At 38.4% G+C, this 18,280-nt stretch overlaps 1 protein-coding gene across 2 annotated transcripts in view; it reads left to right on the top strand.

Moving 5' to 3' along the window:
• Nucleotides 1-18,280, top strand: part of SGPL1 (sphingosine-1-phosphate lyase 1) — a 106,835-nt gene that overhangs the window by 81,612 nt on the left and 6,943 nt on the right. The window contains exons 5-11 of one of the 2 annotated variants that reach the window (XM_077125010.1): nucleotides 728-772; nucleotides 4,691-4,838; nucleotides 7,482-7,558; nucleotides 8,523-8,651; nucleotides 15,386-15,474; nucleotides 16,656-16,761; nucleotides 17,580-17,678. In XM_077125010.1, the coding sequence (XP_076981125.1) occupies nucleotides 728-772; nucleotides 4,691-4,838; nucleotides 7,482-7,558; nucleotides 8,523-8,651; nucleotides 15,386-15,474; nucleotides 16,656-16,761; nucleotides 17,580-17,678 (693 nt within the window). The remainder of the gene's footprint in view (nucleotides 1-727; nucleotides 773-4,690; nucleotides 4,839-7,481; nucleotides 7,559-8,522; nucleotides 8,652-15,385; nucleotides 15,475-16,655; nucleotides 16,762-17,579; nucleotides 17,679-18,280) is intronic. The other variant, XM_077125011.1, reaches the window with a different exon arrangement.

Below are 18,280 nucleotides of genomic sequence, written 5' to 3'. Positions count from 1 at the left end.
GAGAGGTCATCCTGGAGGTTATTCTTATGCATTAAGTAGATATCACCTTGTTATCCAAGATGTAGGTGGAGGGAACTGCCTGAAAATGTAGAGGTGTATTCCAGTAACCATGTTTCTTGATGATGATTGTATAATGATATAGCTTTCCCAATGTGACTGTGTGATTGTGAGAACCTTGTGTCTGATGCTCCTTTTATCTACCTTGTCAACAGATGAGTAGAACATGTGGAATAAAAATAAATAATAGGGGGAACAAATGTTAAAATAGATTTAGTTTGAAATGCTAGTGATCAATGAAAGGCAGGGGTAAGGGGTATGGCATATAAAATTTTTTTTTTCTGTTTTTGTTATATTTTTCTGTTGTCTTTTTATTTCTTTTTCTGAATTGATGCAAATGTTCTGGGAAATGAGCATGATGATGAATATGCAACTAAGTGATGATATTGTGAATTACTGATTATATGTGTAGAATGGAATGAGCATATGTTAAGAATGCTTGTGTTTCTTGTAATTTTTTTTAAATTTAAAAAGTAATAAAAAAGTGTATAATTAAAAAAACAAACCTAAAATTGCAGAATTGTAACCCATACCAAACTCTGAAATCTGTACTACAGCTAATTATTGTGCTGTGCTTTGAAACTTATTGCTTTTTTGTATACATATTATTTTTCACAAAGAAGAAAGTCAGTTGTGATGATAAATATATATATATGTTCATTCCTTCTAGCCTCCTGTATTTTGGAGCAGCAAGAAGGAAAAATCTGAGAGGATGGTATGGTAGCCCCTAACAAACTCTGGAATCTGTCCTGTAACTACTTGTTGAAGAGTGCTTTGGAAACTATTGCTTTTTTCTTTCTTTGCTTTGTATATAAGCTATACAATTAAAAAGTTAAAAAAAACAAATTCCAATGGCCAACGCTAGTCACATGCCACCCCCTAAAATTAAAAGGAAGCTGGGAGATGTAGGAGAGCACATGGATATTCGGAGAATTTCATCTTAGCCACAATGCTTTGGGGCTGTTTGAGTTTTTTTTTTAATTGGCTTTTCCAATTTAAAAAGAAAGAGCTGAGTAAGTTCGTCATATATAGTAATGTAGCATGCACAGGGTAGATTAGTCTCCCCACGCAACTGAGTTAACTGTGACATGCTATCGATGTCATGTGTCATAGCCACATTACTACTGAAAATAGTGAAAAATTGTTCTTTCCAAAACTTTGATTTTTGAAATCAATAAAGATTTAAGAGAAAAAAAAAAAAGAAATGAGCCTGGAATGCATGTGGTGAAGATTTATCAATAAAAATATTAAAAAAAAAAAAAAAAAGAAAGAAAGAAAGAAATGAGCCTGGTTATATTTTCTCAAAACTTTACGAAAACAAACTGTAGGCCAAACTTGACTCCAGGGCTGTAGTTCCATTCCAGGTTTAGATTTACTTAGAGATAGCAGAGCTGTTCTTTTGCTCTTTGTGCCCATTTGTAGTAGTTTTCTTCACTGTGTCCCCTCTGCCCCACCCCTGCTGAGCATAAGGTATTACCTTTGAAGTCTCATCACAGGCTCTTTATCACAGATGAAGGTAAATAGGCAGAACCTTTGCAAGCTCTAAAGAAGGGTAATGGGTCTGAGATAGCACCATCTCCCTAGTACTCTGTCCTGCCCTTCAACTTATTTTGGCCTTTCCCATCTTCACTTTCCCAACCTCACAAAGGCTTTAGATTTTCTCTCACTTTTGACTTTCACTTCCCTTTTTTTGCGAAACCAGAAAAGGTGACAATTATCTATCTAACCTTTGACTATATCTATTCAGACTACTATGCTAATAATTCTCCCAGAAATATGTATTTTCAGGTTCATTTCCTGTAGGAAAGTGGAAGGGGTAGGAAAGAAGAATGGCAGGAGGATAGACTTTTATATGCTCCTTAAATCATATTAAACCCTAAAAGTAAATCTACTTTAGTCTTCACAGGGTACGGATGTGGGGCAGAGAAGGTGATGTAGAGGAACTGGCAGTCTAACAAAGATTAATGGAATTTTCCTTATCATTCTCTGTATTTTTTTCTGCCCTATTCCTCTCACTTTTCTCCTTGAATCCCCAGATTTTGAGCCAAATAAATGCTAATGTTCCAGAACCCTATTGAATTTTTAAAATAACAAAGTTGAAAAGCTCTTAGACTGTCTTATCACCCTTCATTTTTCAGAAGCAGATTTTAAGGCTGAGAGCCAAGTTATTTATTCTGTGTGTGTGTGTGTGTGTGTGTGTGTGTGTGTGTGTGTGTGTGATATTCATTCATTTGGTTACACTCACTCATTCAGCATGTTTTTGTTAAGAACCTGCTACATGTCAGGTAAACTGCTCTGGGTGCTGGGGATATGGTGGTAAATGAGACTAAATCCTTTCTTTTGTGAAACTTTTATTTAAAAGGGAAGGTAGAGTAGGCAACAGTGGCTCAGTGGCAGAATTTTTGCCTGCCAGAGACCTGGGTTCAATTCCCAGGGCCTGCCCATGCAAAAAAAAAAAAAAGAAGAGGGAAGATAAAAAATTGAAACAAATATATAAGGATTTCATTTTGAAAAATGCCGTGAAGAAATTAAAATTGGGCAATGTGATTCAGACTCTGTCAAGGATAGGAGTTAGGCAGTACGATGCCTTGCTTTCTAATATATCTCAATGTCATTTTTCTCTGTTATTTTATTTCAGTATAATAGCATCATCTGTGCTTGGAAGATCAGTTTTCACAGTTTGTCCCTGTTCCTTGGTCACCATTTAATTTATGCAGCCTAATACTTTGTTTACAACTTAAAAAATATCTCCATGTCCATAGCTGGCCCTGGCCTGGCCTGAGAGTGTGCCTCTCCTCCCATCCAGATCTGGTAGATGGGCACAGACATGTTTTAAAGGAGTGGCTTTCCCTGTGGTTTCATTGAGGGGCACATCTAAGAAATCTTCTTTTATTCTATTCACCCAGGGCTAGAGGTGAGAAAATCTAAATGGTTTGGAGTGAGATCAAACTTTAACAGATATATTGCTGAAACATTTCACTGTGATGTGCACAAATTGTTGCAGGTAGCCAGACTTCCCAAAGCTACCCCTTGAGCCTCTTTTCACAAATAGCAGCCCTGTCATTCTGTCTCCTTACCCTGCTCTATTTTTTCTCACTTCTTTTCATTACCTGACATTTATTTTCTCTCTTTCTTGTTAAAAATAAGCTTTGTGAGAACAGAATTTTTGTTTTGTTTTGTTCATTATTTATCCCTGACCCTTACTAGTTGCTCAACAGCTATTTAAATGAGTGAGTGGAGTAAATGGGTGAATCAAAGAAAATGGCATAAAGCTATGATTATAGGGATGAAAAAAGCAATCATATTTGATTAATTACACAGTGGAGAGGACCTTACTTCCTTCTAGCATCTTTAGGGTCAGATGATAAGTTGTTGACAACTTCAGGGGATATGCAGTCTTCCTGGCAATTCATAAAATATCTTATGCTTGCAAATGGGGAGATGTTCTAGCTTGCTAGCTGCCAGAATGCAATATACCAGAAACGGAATGGCCTTTTAAAAGCGGAATTTAATAAGTTGCTAGTGTACAGTTCTAAGGCCGAGAAAATGTCCCAATTAGAACAAGTCAATAAAAATGTCCAATCAGAGGCATCCAGGGAAAGATACCTTGGTTCGAAAAGGCCGATGAAGTTCTCAAGTGAGAAGGCACGTGGTGAACACAGTCACAGTTTCTCCCTCGGCTGGAAGGGTACATGGCGAGCATGGCATCATCTGCTAGTTTTCTCTCCTGGCTGTTTCATGAAGCTCCCCAGGAGGCGTTTTCTTTCTTCATCTCCAAAGGTTGCTGACTGTGGACCCTCTGCTTCACGGTGCTGCAGTATTCTCTCTCTCTCCGAATGTTTCATTCTCCAAAATGTTTCCTTTTTTATAGGACTTCAGAAACTAATCAAGACCCACCCAAATGGGTGGGGACACACCTCTACCTGATCCAGTTTAACAACCACTCTTGGTCAAATCACATCTCCAGGGAGATTATCTAATTACAGTTTCAAACATACGATACTGAATAGGGATTAGAAGGAACAGCTGCCTTTACAAAATGGGATTAGGATTAAACATGGCTTTTCTAGGGTACATACATTATTTCAAACCATCACAGGAGGTGTTTAGGGCTTCTGCATTCTCAGTATGCTCTGTGTCTCTCTAGTGAAGGAGCACAGTACATGCACAAGGACCAGAATCCATTTTACTGCAGCTTGACCTGTTGTCTGGCTACTATTCTTGGTTCTACCTTTGTTTCTTTAGTACAGTCACTGTAGCTGCTGCTTTGGCAGGAACAAGGTCCAAATATTACCCTAAAAGAAGTGCTGACTTGAGCATATGCAAACCAAGTAAAGCAGTGGTGATGTTGACATGGCAGAGAAAATGGGTGTGGGAAAATAGAGTGTATCTTTGACTGTCACAGAGAAAGTTAGCTTTTCAAACTTTTAAAAGGATGTTGCAACATAGCAGAAAATAGCTGAACAGGCAAAATACCACCACAGCTCTTTTAAGAAATGAATCCCAGTTCTTTAGTACTCATGCTGTGCCCAGCATTGAGCAATTGACTTGGTGTCCTAACTGGTTCTACTCTGTCCTGTCCTTATCCTTTTTCTATTAACTTATGCTAACTTTGTCTTTATTGCCTTTGGAGATCCAAAGCAAACTCAACAAGGCCAAGGATGATATTAATAAGAACATGTCATACCTGAAAGTGGACAAAGAATATGTGAAAGCTTTACCAACCCAAGGTCTGAACTCGTCTGCAGTTCTGGAGAAGCTCAAGGAATACAGCTCAATGGGTATGATTGCATGATTCTTCTTCCTGAAAATGGCTGGTTTTGTCATCATTTCGTGTTTGCAGAAATTAAGAATAGCTGTTTTCTGGTACTTGTGGGTTCAGGAGGGCCCACTCTGTTTCAGAGGCTGAATTTAATATTCTAAAAATTAAGATTCATCCTTCACTATGAAAGTGAGCAGTACCCCATATAAGAACTGTTTAAGAAGTTGAAAAAGGGATCAGACTTCAAATGAAGCTGATCTGGATAGGACTAAGGTATACTAGAAGACTGGGTAAAGTATGATATTGTCCATATTTTAAAACCTCAACTTCTGAGTGAGACTAAAGGGAGAGGTGTTTATTTGGTGCAAAATTTATATTTTGGGTAGTACATTACCTAATTTAACTTTTATGGTCAGTTTAGTTGAACATGCTAAGTACATAGAATATTGAATAGGGCGTGAGATTTTGTTGGTTTGTTCAGGCTAGTGTGATGCCCTGATAAATTCCAGAGTGATTTAGGCAGTGAATAAAGAAGCATTTGCAAATTTCCCTTGCGGGAGTGGGGAGAAAGGAGGAAAAATTTAGCTTTCCCATTTGGAGAATTTCCAGTACTCTCACAAGCAGTGGGAACAATGAAGTCAGTAGGCCAGGCCCTCAATCTTGGGGTTCACTGCTATTAACTTATTCCTGAAAAGAATAGACTAAACGTACTTAAATTTAGGCCCAAGAGCCACCTCCAGAGAACCTCTTTTGTTGCTCAGATGTGGCCCTGCTCTCTAAGCCAACTCAGCAAGTGAGCTCACTGCTTTTCCTCCTACAATCCCTCTCAGGAGTGTAAATTTCCCTGGCTACATGGGACAGAAAGCCTAGGATAAGCCAGGACCTGGCATCAAGAGATTGAGAAAGCCTTCTTGACTAAGAGTGAAGAGAGAAGTGAGACAAAATAAAGTTTCAGTGGCTGAGAGATTTTAAACAGAGTCAAGAGGTTATCCTGGAGGTTAATCCTTATGCATTATATAGATATCCCTTTTTAGTTTATGGTGTATTAGAGTGGCTAGAGGGAAGTACCTGAATCTGTTAAACTGTGTTCCAGTAGCCTTGATTCTTGAAGATGGTTGTATGTAGATATAATGTTTACAATGTGACTTTGTGCTTGTGAGAACCTTGTGTCTGATGCTCCTTACATCCAGGGTAGGGACAGATGAGTAAAAACATGGATAAAAATAAATAAGCAAATAATAGGGGGAACAAAAGGTAAAATAAATTGAGTAGATGGAAACACTAGTGGTCAATGAAAGGGAGAGGTAAGGTGCAAAGATGTATGGATGTATGAGTTTTTTCTTTTTATTTCATTTTCTGGAGTGATGCACATGTTCTAAAAAATGATCATGATGATGAATGCACAACTATGTGATGACATTGTGAGCCATTGATTGTGCACCATGTATAGAAAGTATGTTTGTGAATTTTACTCAATTATAAAAAAAAGATTCATCCTTTATCTAGGAAGTAAGCAAACCTTAGGGACAGTGGAACTTGTTCCTGTTTCCTTTTTGGGGGGGGGGGGTGTGTGCGCATGGTCTGGGAATCAAACCCAGGTCTCCTGCATGGAAGGCGAGTGAGCATTCTACCACTGAACCCTCCTGTTTCCTTTTTTCTTCCCCCTCATATTTTTCCTTCTAGCTGCTCTAGAATATAGCCCTCCTGTTTCCTTTTGTATTTGGATATGGATACATTTGTATTTAAAAAAAGAGAGAATTTAGGTAAAACAAATGAAATACAGATTCATTGTAGAAATTGTGAAACCTGTATAAAAGAATCAGAGAAAATAAAATTTCACTATAATTCCCTCATCAAAAGACAAGCACTAGCTATGTTGTAGCAAAAGGATTCAAGACAGCCACATCAACGCATTTGTTGGTAAACTTGGAACGTCTCTGTGGAGTACCTCAGATGGGGGGGTGCGGAGTCTTTATTTTCTGGTCAGGAACTTTTCCTCTGAGCTTTATCCCACTGTTGACCGTTCCTATTCTTGAGTGCTACTACATAATACTACAACATAGTGCTGGAATTAGGTAGCTAATTCTGGCGTGGATTCCCAGGTTTGTCTGATGGAAGGGGCCCTGAGATCAGGATGCTGATTGCTCATTTGTGGTTTTTCTAGTCTTAGATTCAGTTCCCTGACTCCTACTCTAATGATTGTATACTGAAATTTTGTACTTCTGTAATGCCTTTTTTCTGCCAGCTCTGCTCTTAACAGTTCTTACACTTCCTGTGACTGGATAGGAAGAGAGAGAAGAAAGCTATTGCAGACAAAGATTAAGATAACCCAAATAGAGAACAGAAAATAAGCATGGATGAAGGACATTTTTCTGTTGTTAGAAGATAGTTAGGCATGAAGATTAGACGGTCTTTATTGTACCTAGATGTTGTTAATAGCTTTTTCATGCTGTTGGTTGGTAATAGATAATGACCTTTTTAACCTTAATTTTGATGTGATGGCTCTTTTTTGAAATTCTTTATCAGTTTCAGAATGCCATTAGGTTTCCACTCAGATCTTTTTTTTTTTTTTGCTACCCTGAGGGGTTTCTTCTTTATTCAGACCTACCTGTCTTCCCAGAAGTTCCTGCTTACTGACCAGTGAACTGAATTTACTCTGCAGATACCTGCTGGCAAGATGGGAGAGCCTCGGGGACCGTGTACAATGGGGAGGAGAAGCTCACGGAACTCCTCGTGAAGGTGAATGCTGAGAGCAGCAGTACTAGAAGGGACCTTTTAACCCAGGACTGTGTGTGGTCTGGGTCGGTTTACACGGCCTCATTTCTTCTCCTTACATTGGTGATTTAAAAAAAATTTACTTAAGGAAAGCTTATTGTTAAAATGAAACCACAGAAGTTTAGAAAATTTTTCTCTTCAACCGAACACTGTATAATGTTGTAAAAGACCTCTTCAATCTGTAAAAAAAGTAAAATCGTATTTATGTTTACACGCTTTATAGACATCTCTAGAAAAGGGCAGATTACTAGGGAAAGCGTTTCCATCATTTGAGATTATTAATGGTTGAATATAAAAAGAAAAGGTGTAAAACTTTCCTATATTACCTGTGTCTGAAATAGGATTACCTGAGATGAACAGTAGTCTTATTTCTAATTCCAATTATTCTCACTTTGTTGACTTTAAAATTGCCTTTAACTTTTTCCATTTATAATCAAATTTATTTTTGAAATCCACTTTGTTACATAAAATTTGGGTGGAATTTAAAGACCCCTTTGTATTTTATTACTAGAACTGTGAAGCTGCTCGCACTTAACTGAGTATTACAGATTTTGCTTAGCTACATTTTGGCATAATGATGTCTTCTTACTTCCTATGCTTAAAGTCTTTCAGTGACTTCCTGTTATCTACAGGATAAAATCCAAACTTTTAAATCCAACTCCCACCTATTTTTTTTTAAGCCACTCCTATTGATTTCCTTTAGAAATGCTAACTCATGCCTTTTGTCTTTACTGAACGGGCCAGCTGTTACCAAGTTGTTTTCCTTCCCTCTTCTTCATTTCACCTGTTCCGAGTTTCCATTGTTAAGAGACCTTTTTTTCTAGTTCCTATTGGATGTCTAATACCGAGAAACTTGTTTAGTGCGTAATTATTTGTCCCATATACTGTAATAGGCTTTTACTTCATACCTGTTTGAATTTCTTTGCAGGCTTATGGAGATTTTGCATGGAGCAATCCACTGCATCCAGATATCTTCCCAGGATTACGTAAAATAGAGGCAGAAATTGTGAGAATTTCTTGTTCCCTTTTCAATGGAGGACCAGATTCCTGTGGATCTGTAAGTATATGCAAGTGGCATCCAATTGTCTTCTCTTTTTTAGCTTAAAGTAGAAGAGTTTATTAAAAATATTTTATTGCACAAATAATGCAGTTATTTATTATTAATTGATTTGGGGGCTAGAGTAGTTCATTCTTTCCCTACATCTAATTTCCTCTTTAATTCTTCCACTGGGCTTGTACATTTGGTTTACTGAATTTTTAGTCTTAAGGATTTTGGCTTGTTTTGTTTCAGATCTGCTTGTTCTTTGTAGTTTTTCCTGGCTTAAATTTTGGATATTCTACTTTGTTTATTAGATATATTCCACATAGTTATTTTATATTCTATGGCTGACAATTCCAGTATCCATGGGCCTTACCTGTCTTGAGCTGCTGTTTCTGCTGGTTTTACTCATCGTGTCTTGTTTCCTTATATTTGTGTGTACATGTATGTTATCTAGTTCCTTTTTTTTTTTCCTTTTGGGGGTGGTGGTGGTGGTGTGTGGTCTTGTAATTGAACCCGGGTCTCTTGCATGAAAGGTGAACATTCTACCACTGAACCACCCATGCAACCTATATATGTATTTTAAATTGTGTGAGCAACTCATTTTCCGGGAAACTTAACAGTTATGAGAATTCTTTGAGGCCTTGATTGAAGTTAAGTTTTTCCAGAGAAGATTTGTAATTACTTTTACTACTGAGATAGTGTGAATTTGGACCACACACTGACATAAAGGCTATCTTGTTACACGTTCTTGAGAGATTTTTATCCTTACCTGAGCAAAAGGATTGAGTTTTCTTGCTTCCCTCTTCTGTACCACTGGGGTTTATTTCTTTTATACTTAAGAGTGTGTGCATAATTCCAGTTTTTTTCAGCCATCTCCTGTAAGAGTCCTTACCTCAGGCAGACCCTAAGTGTCGATTCTGGGAAAATATTCTGTTCATGTGTCAGAGTGGGAACTCAAGGGGGTAGACGCCAACCCTCAGGGTGAAGCCAGCTTTTCACTCACTTCTCCAGTCCAGAATTCTTGATTTTACTGTATTTTGTGGTTTAGTATATTCCTTTTATGTTAGCTCAGTGGCAGATTAAAACTTTTTTTTTCATGTTTTGCCAAGCTTTTTAGTTGTTTTAGTCAGGAGTATTGCTCAGGGTATATAGTCTGTATTGTTATAAACAGAAGTCCCATAATTGTTTTTTTTTCCCACAATATGATGGACCTTTGTGTATTTATTTGAAAGCCTTTTTCCCCCCGAATCTTTTTTTCTTGTATTTTTTTCCTAGATTACTTGCTATTCCCTATAGGATATGATTTCAGGTATTTCTAACTGTTCTGCGCTGAATGCCTTGCGGTTGTCTGTGGCTGGCCAGTGGACCACGGTTCTCCAAGTGTGGAGCAGCACTGGTCTTTCATTCTCCCTCGTTTTTATCTGGGTCCGCTAGAATGATCTCAAACCTTTCCTCCAAGTCAGTATTTTTATTCTCAGCAGTGTCTCTTCTGTTCATTGCTGTTTCCAATGTATTTATTAGTTCTGCTTAGATAATATTAGGTACGTTGTTTTTGGGGGTCTTAAGTTTCTCTCTTCATTGCATTCTTTTGTTTTGTTGTTCAGTATTTTCGACTCTTGTTTTCTTGAATTCATGTTCTTACAATATTATCATATTGTGAGCAATACGTATGTGGAATTCCCTTCTGTTCCTTGGATTTTTTCCTTCTGAGTTGGGCTTTTATTTCGCATGCTACATGCTACTTATTTTTTGCTGCTAGTATGTTTTCATAGTTGCTGTGTTATTTTCTTTATCGTACTCATCCTTGGGTGGCTCTTCCTAGACATTCTGTTTATTCTGATGTACTCTGGGCAACTTCTTGTCTGAGTTCATTTGGTTAAGGACTGAAGCTTTGTTCTATCTCTATTAAAATATCTGGGTCTGTTTATTATTTTTTTTTTCTGAGATTTTGTTAAAAATTATCTACCAAATTCATTCTGCCTCCCTGGTGGGTTTTATGCTATTCCTATAAAGATGGTTCCCCTCTCAGGCTTTGGTTATTTCTTTCGTTTGTCCTGTAGCACTGAAGCCTTCATGTAAGGAGTCAGTCCTCATGTTCTTTCTTCCCGGTTTGCTTGCTTCTCCCTAGCAGCCCTTTCTACCACTCACTGATCAGAAGAGGAAGCAGATAAGGAAAAGCACTCTGCTTCTCTGAAAATTTGAGGGGTATAAATTAAAATTCTCAGGATTTTGTTGACACACCACTATAATTGCTGAGGCTTGGAGGAGATTTGGAGCTGTGTTTTGCTGTACCTCTCTGCTGTGCTTCAGAAGCTTTCCTCCCTCCCATTCTCAGTATTTGAAGTTCACTCTATTAGCTTATATCTCTTTCCATGTTTGTTTTTTGTTATTGCTGGTTTTGGTGATTTTTTTCACTTTTCCTTTCTGGTATTGGAGGGAGAGAAGATCTGTGGAGTAGTTGCAGTCTTCTCTCTTAATCAAGAAATCTGTGTTAGTTTGAAAGCTGCCAGGATATGATATACCAGAACTGGGACAGTCTTTTAAAAGGGGAATTTATTAAGTTGCAAATTTATAGTTCTAAGGAAGTGAAAGTCTCCAAATTAAGATACCAACAAGAGGTTACCTTCACTTAAGAAAGGCTGATGGGTGAGAAACAGCTCTCTGTCTGCTGGGCAGTCACGTGGCTGCATCTGCTGCTCCCTTGCCTCTGGACTCCATCATTTTTTTTTTTTTTTTCACTTTTTAAAATGTTTTTTATTGTTAAATATAATATATATACAAAGAAGAGAAAGGATAAGCAATGATTTTCAAAGTACACTTCAACAAGTAGTTACAGAACAGATTTCAGAGTTTGTTATGGGTTAACATTCCACCATTTCATATTTTTCCTTCTAGCTGCTCTAAAACACTGGAAACTAAAAGAAATCTTTTTTCTTTTTTTTTTTTGTGAAAAATAGCATATATAGAAAAAAAGCAATAAATTTCAAAGCACATCATAACAATTATAGAACAGATTTCAGAATTTGGTATAGGTTACAGTTCCACAATTTTAGGTTTTTACTTCCAGCTGCTCTAAGATACTGGAGACTAAAAGAAATATAAATATAATGATTCAGCAATCATACTGATTTGTTAAGCCCTACCTTCTCTGTTATAATCCACCATCACCTTTGATCTTTCTCCACTCTTTAGGGATATTTAGGCTATGCCCACTTTAACTTTTTCATGTTGGAAGGGGCCATTGATAATATGAGGTGGGAAATGGAACTAGTTGATGTTCCGAGAGGCTGACCCCTCTGCATTTCAGGGTTTATCTGGTCCGGGGACCCATCTGGAAGTTGTAGGTTTCTGGGAAGTTGCCCTAGTGCATGGAACCTTTGTAGAATCTTATATAATGCCCTAGAGGGATTGGCCGGAATGGTTTTGGTTAGAGTAGATAGCAATGTCTAACTGAAGCTTATGTAGGAGTGACCTCCAGAGTAGCCTCTCAACTCTGGATAGGGGCAGCAAACTCTGTTTGCCCTTTCTCAGCTACTGATACCTTATTTGTTATACTTCTTTTCCTCAGGATTGCATTGTTGATCCTACAGTGGCAGGGTCAGACTCATCCCTGGGAATCATTTCCCATACCACCAGGGAGATTTTCACCCCTGGCTGTCTTGTCTCACATAGGGGACAGGGCAATGATTTCACTTGCAGAGTTGGGCTTAGAGAGAGAGAGATGCCACATCTGAGCAAGAAAAGAGGTCCACTGAAAGTAACTCCTAGGTAGGCGAAGCATCTCCATTACATATGTAAGCTCCACAAGAGCAAGCCTCAATATTGTATCATAGGCTTGGCCTATTGATTTGAGTTGGACTCCATCATTTTAAACCTCTGTTCCTGTGGGGATTCCTCACTTTGCTTCTTCGGGGATGGCTTTCATCTCTTGGCTTCCCTTGGCTCTCTTCAGGTTCTGGCTTGCTTTACATCTCATGGCAGCATCTGCTGGGCTCCAAGCATCTCCAAACATCTGTGTCTCTGTTCTCCAAATGTTGGTATCTGTGTCAGCTCTGCTCTCAAGTTTCTGTTGGCCCTCTCTCTGTCAGCTCAGGTTTCTGACCTTTCTCTAGACTCTGTCATTTCTGAGGTATCTCCAAAATGTTTCCTTTTTTAAAGGATTCCAGTAAACTAATCAAGACCCTCCTGGAATGGGTGGAGTCACATCGCCAACTAATCAAAAGTCACACCCACAATAGGGCGAGGTACGCCCTGAGTGATAATCCAATCAGGTTTCCAGCCTGCAGTGCTGGATAAGATGAAAAGAAATGGCGGCTCTTGCAAGATTGGATCAGGATTAATGCATGGCCTTTCTGGGATACATGATACTTTCAAAACTAGCACAAAGTCTAACCCTAAGTGTATTTTACTGTGCTGCATTTACATCATGCCTGTCCTATTATGATCTTTTTTAGTGGATATTTCAGGAATCAGGAGCAGGATAGAATGTTAAGACTCGGAGTCTCTTCCGATAAACTTTTAAAGGATAAACTATTAAGCTCTAGGCTTATTTGAAGTCCTCTTTTTTCCGCACTTTCTCTTTCTCTCTCTCTGCCCACCTCTCTTCCATTTTCCCTCTCCTCACTCCTACCCCCTCTTCCCCTTTCTCTTGATGAGCTGCTTTTGGTGAAGAAAAGGTTCAGAGGTGCAAAGCAAGAACACAAAGACAGATGGCTGAGCAGTCTTTGTTCTTTATTCTTTCACGTTAAATTACTTTTTCCTGTCAACTTCATTTGTCTCAGTGACGGTGAATGAGAGGCAACTTCATACACTACAAGAAACTGGGTTGCCAGGTAAAATGCTCTGCAAAGGTCATCAGGTCCAAAAAGCATCAAAATAAAATTTTCGAAGTAGGTTATATTGTACTCTTGTTTTCTGAAATGTGTCATATCTTCAATTTTTATAAAAATTCAAAGAAGTTAAATACCATAAGTAGTTATTGAGATCTCCATCATCTTACTTCATGAATTTCTATTTTTCTTTGGTATATTACTTTAGGGGATGGAGAGATGTGGGAGAGTAGCAGCATATTTAAAAAGAGAATTTGCAGTCCAAAATAAAAATTAGAATAGAATTTAGGTATTCCTGCTTTTACAGATAAAAGTACCCTGGTATTTGTCTACAAATAATGGTATAGATTTGATTAAGTTATTGGACTAAAAACAGGGCATGTGAAGTGGGTGACGAGGGGGTTGGAAAATTTTGCTTAGGTCATCTTCTGACCTTAGTGAGAGACTGATAGTGCTGCAGACTGGGCGTTGCTGAGTTCTCCCTGACTGTCTTCACAGCTGGTTTGGCTCCTCATGTGACATTCTGGGGTTTGGTGCCAGACCACAGGACATGCTGCTGATTTGCAGAGCTGACCTCAATTGTGAGCACTTCATCTTTACCAGCTTAGAACTGTAGAGACTTGCAAAGCAAGTGCCCAAGTTAAAGGCATTGCTTTGTGGATGACAGTCACATGTTTCATGAAGACTTCCTGAGTCAAAAAAACGACTTAACTTTTCTCAGCTTATCTTCCATATAACTCCTGACCACTGGGACTTTGTAGTTATTTTGTCTTATTTGCGGATATTATTTTGAGAGCTTTCAGTAATCACTCCCTCTCATTCCATCTAATATTAAGCGACACTAAATACCCAAATGTAGACATTTTTTTTTACTTCTTAACAACAGATGCTAATGTACAACATTGGGTGAATTGCTTTCAGCTCTCAGGAGCTCAGTTTTCTCACCTGTAAAATGAAAACCTAGCTGCTATCTAAGATTATATGAATCTTCAGAGATCAAAAGCTAAAAAACTGTCTATCTTGTCAGTGCTGTGTTTTTTTATTTGTTTTGAAATTACTCATTTTCCCAGACACTATGAAAGATAGCAGATGGGCATGACATGCCTATGTTGGTCATGGTTTATTGAGTAGCAAGTTGGCATTAAGAAATTTCAGTGGAGTGATTGTCAGATACTAATACTGTGATGACCAGACCAGTCCCCAGTTTTGTGAGTTTATAGTCCAGTGAGGAAATAGAATGAATCATTTTGTTTGAATGTTGATAAGGAAATTAGCTTGTATCAGAGACTCCAGGCTTAGCTTCAGGAAAACATTTTACTTAATTTAAAAAGTAAATTAATTTTTAATTTGATTTTTGTTTTGATTTCAGATAAGTATGATTTTTGTTTTGGTTTCAGATAAGATAACAAAATTCTGAGTAGAAATTCTGCTTATCTGTCCTTTAAACTTTTCAAAACTACCAGTTCCCTTTGGAATGTCTGACTTTCCCTTTTGATCTAATGAATTATGGATAACTTCACAGTTTCATATTTTTAAAAACGTATTGACAATTTTAAAATCAAAGCCAATAATCCTGATGCTTCTGAATGGAATAAAATGCCATCTTCTATCTGCAAATGTTCTTAGACTGAGATGTAAATGGATTGTACAGAAGTGTGCATTTACCTGGACAGTGCTGAGCTGGGAAAATAGTTTCTACTTGTTGTTATTTAATGTTTTATACCCTTTCTTTTAACCATGTTTGGATGTAGCCAACAAAGCCAGTTTTTCTTCCTGGAATACATAGTAGCATTTGCCTGGAAGTACCCATCCAAGATCTTATCTGTTACAGCATTAAACATCTTCCAGATCAGGGCAGAAAGTGCTTGCTGATATCTGCCCCTGGCTCCTTCCACGGATGGCATCTCTTCTTTATTATAGGTGACTTCTGGGGGGACAGAAAGCATACTGATGGCTTGCAAAGCTTATCGGGACCTGGCCATAGAGAACGGAATCAAAAATCCTGAAATGTACGTACCCCCCTCCCCTCCCCCTGATTTCTGGTTTGTAGTACTGCTGAATCAAACTGAACCTGACCATCTGTTTTGCAGTGTGCTTTGCCCTTGTCCTGCCTCCTCAACCCTTATCTTTCCACATTAAGTAAAATTTGAAATGGTCCAGCCAGTTATTTTAAAGGTCCATTTCCCCAGTTTATTAGTGGGCTGCGGATATTGTCCTTTTTTCCAGAAGTGGAAGCATTGGAGAACTTTATCTTTGAATCCTGTGATATTTACTGTTAATTATTAGTAGTCTGAAGAAAAGTCTCCACCCTTCTTAACTTAGTGTAAGTTTATAATAATAGACCAGCCTTGGGGGCTGTCTAGGAAAATTTCAACCTGAGGCCTGTTTTATGGAAGGGAAATTAGAACATCTTTTTGAGATTTTTCCATATTGCCACCCCATGGGCATAATTTTTTATGTTTGGTTTCATTTTGTTCTCTAGTCATTCTTGTATAGCATGTTTATACTAATCCGTTGGATTAATGTTTTTCCCGTAAATCAGTGATTAAGGAATTTTGTTGCATGTGGTCTGATGTTATGATTTATACTTAGTCTAAGAGAATAAATCAGCTTTTACATATAAAGTATAAATTTAATTTATACGTAAATTTCTGGTGCTTGTGTACATATTCAGTATTCCCCCCCCCCCCCCCCCCCCCCCTTTCAAGGAACAGGTTAATTATAAGAGTGGAATAATTTGGGAAGGCACCACTGATTGGATGTTTGACTGCAGCTAATGTCCCTGCCAAGCTCTAAATTTTCTACTTAGACATGTATCATATCAGGAAGCTCACTTCCCCTGGGGGCACACATCCCTGCCTAGCCAGCCATTAGAAAGCTCCATCTTATATTGAGTTGATCCAAGTTTTCTGTCTCTTAATAATTTCCCCTTTGGATCTCTTGATGTGGAAGTACTTCCAAGTTCTTTTGTCTGTTGTTCTAAGTAGTAGGCTGAAGATATCTGTGGAAAATCAGTTAACTTCTTTTTTGTTTCTGTTTATAAAGAAAAATAAAACAATATGAACACTGTAAATAAATTTGAGGGGAAAAAAATCGGTAATCTATTCCTAGTGATTTAAGTTAGCTGCTAACAATATTCTTTCTTAAATCCTATTTTGGTCTGAATTTCATTGTTCTTCCTGTCCTCTAGTGTGGCCCCCCAAAGTGCCCATGCTGCATTTGACAAAGCAGCCCATTATTTGGGGATGAAGATTGTTCATGTTCCACTGAACAAAATGATGGAGGTGGATGTTCGGGTGAGTTGTCCTCTCTGGGGCTGTCCTCTCTGGGGCTGTGAGAAGCAGACAGTGCATCAGCTCGGCGGGCCTTTTCCAGGGTCATGCTCATGTGGGCTCTATAGGCCTTTAATCGTAGTAGCCAGAATACTGAATGCAGTCACCAGTGGTAGGTGGTGGCAACCTCAGTCTTTGCACAGATTAGTGGGTTTTAATAGGGACAAGATCTAGTCGCTAACTTCGTCTTTTAAAGGCCTGGGTTTTGCTTTCAAAACCATCATTTTCCTTTCTTTTCTATTTACAGAATGAGCAAGGACTAACTTGCCCCAAGGCTCTCACTGTGGTTTTGATTAGCTTGAATTAGTTCCATCGTCTTTATAATAGTAATTATTTTTTATGCCTTATAATTGCATGGAAGAACTTTTGAGTTTTTCGAGTGCTATCAGGATCACCATAGGGCCTTTGCAGCTCACAGATGAGGAAACAGACTGGGTGAAGTTAAGTGACTTATTCAAGGTTTCACTGCCTGTAGGTTGTGGGGTTGGGAGTCGTATTTGGTTCTTTGCCTCCCTGCCCAGTGTTCATTGTTTTTGCTCCCGCACTGATTTTGCTGAACTTGTATTGTACTCTCAGAATATTTTCCCTGAATGGTCCCAACTGGCCTTATTTGTGTTCTTCCTCCATGGTGGGGAGGCAGTCCTCTCCCAGGTTGGAGAGGTGAAGGAAGTGGCACTAGAAAATCTGGAACTCTAAGCTGTGGCCTAGATTGCTCTTGGCAGCAGAAGGGAAGAGTGATTCTGATGTGGATTCTCATTTTCCTGTAAACTTTAAATCTCTAGGCAATGAGAAGAGCAATCTCCAGGAACACTGCCATGCTCGTCTGTTCTGTCCCGCAGTTTGCTCATGGTGTGATAGATCCTGTCCCTGAAGTGGCCAAGGTACATGGGAGATATGGCCTACTTCTGACAATCACATTGAGATTTAAAAATAGAATCTCATGCTGCGGTATTGGTAAATAGAAGCAAAGCGGTTTTGATTTTAGGGTTGAAGTGGTTGTGATAAAGCGCTCTCATCAGCCCTGTGGGTATTTGTCCACTTCTCAGAGTCATGAACTTCTACTCTGGGGGAGGGATAATACAAGGAAGAGGCCTTGGTTTCAATTGGATTTCTATGCAGATCAGCAGAATTTGTACTTAGGAGCATGGCGCTGGAGGGTGGAATTCACCATGCTGCCCCAGAGCCATCCTCCCCACCCCCAGTTACTAAAACCCAACCTTTACTCCCTCCAGAGGCATCTAAATCAGAGCTCTATTCATTTCTACTTGATTTTGCAATGAGTTTGAGGTCATGCATGTTTAACTTAAAATAGATACCGCATTTCAGATTATTTTGAAGGCTAAATACATTTGCAAAGTGAGCTTTATTAGTAATGTCAAAAGTAGCCAGTTTTTTTTTTTTTTTTTTTGAACATGTGAAACAGAAAAAAATAACCTGTTTATAGACTGTTTTTCCACCCAGTTTTTTGTTATGGTATTATAAA

Source organism: Tamandua tetradactyla, chromosome 13 (genome assembly GCF_023851605.1).
Source record: "Tamandua tetradactyla isolate mTamTet1 chromosome 13, mTamTet1.pri, whole genome shotgun sequence".
In the NCBI taxonomy this organism is placed as follows: Eukaryota; Metazoa; Chordata; class Mammalia; order Pilosa; family Myrmecophagidae; genus Tamandua; species Tamandua tetradactyla.
Note: the sequence above shows the minus strand (reverse complement) of the source record. Positions and strands in the feature narration are given on the sequence as shown.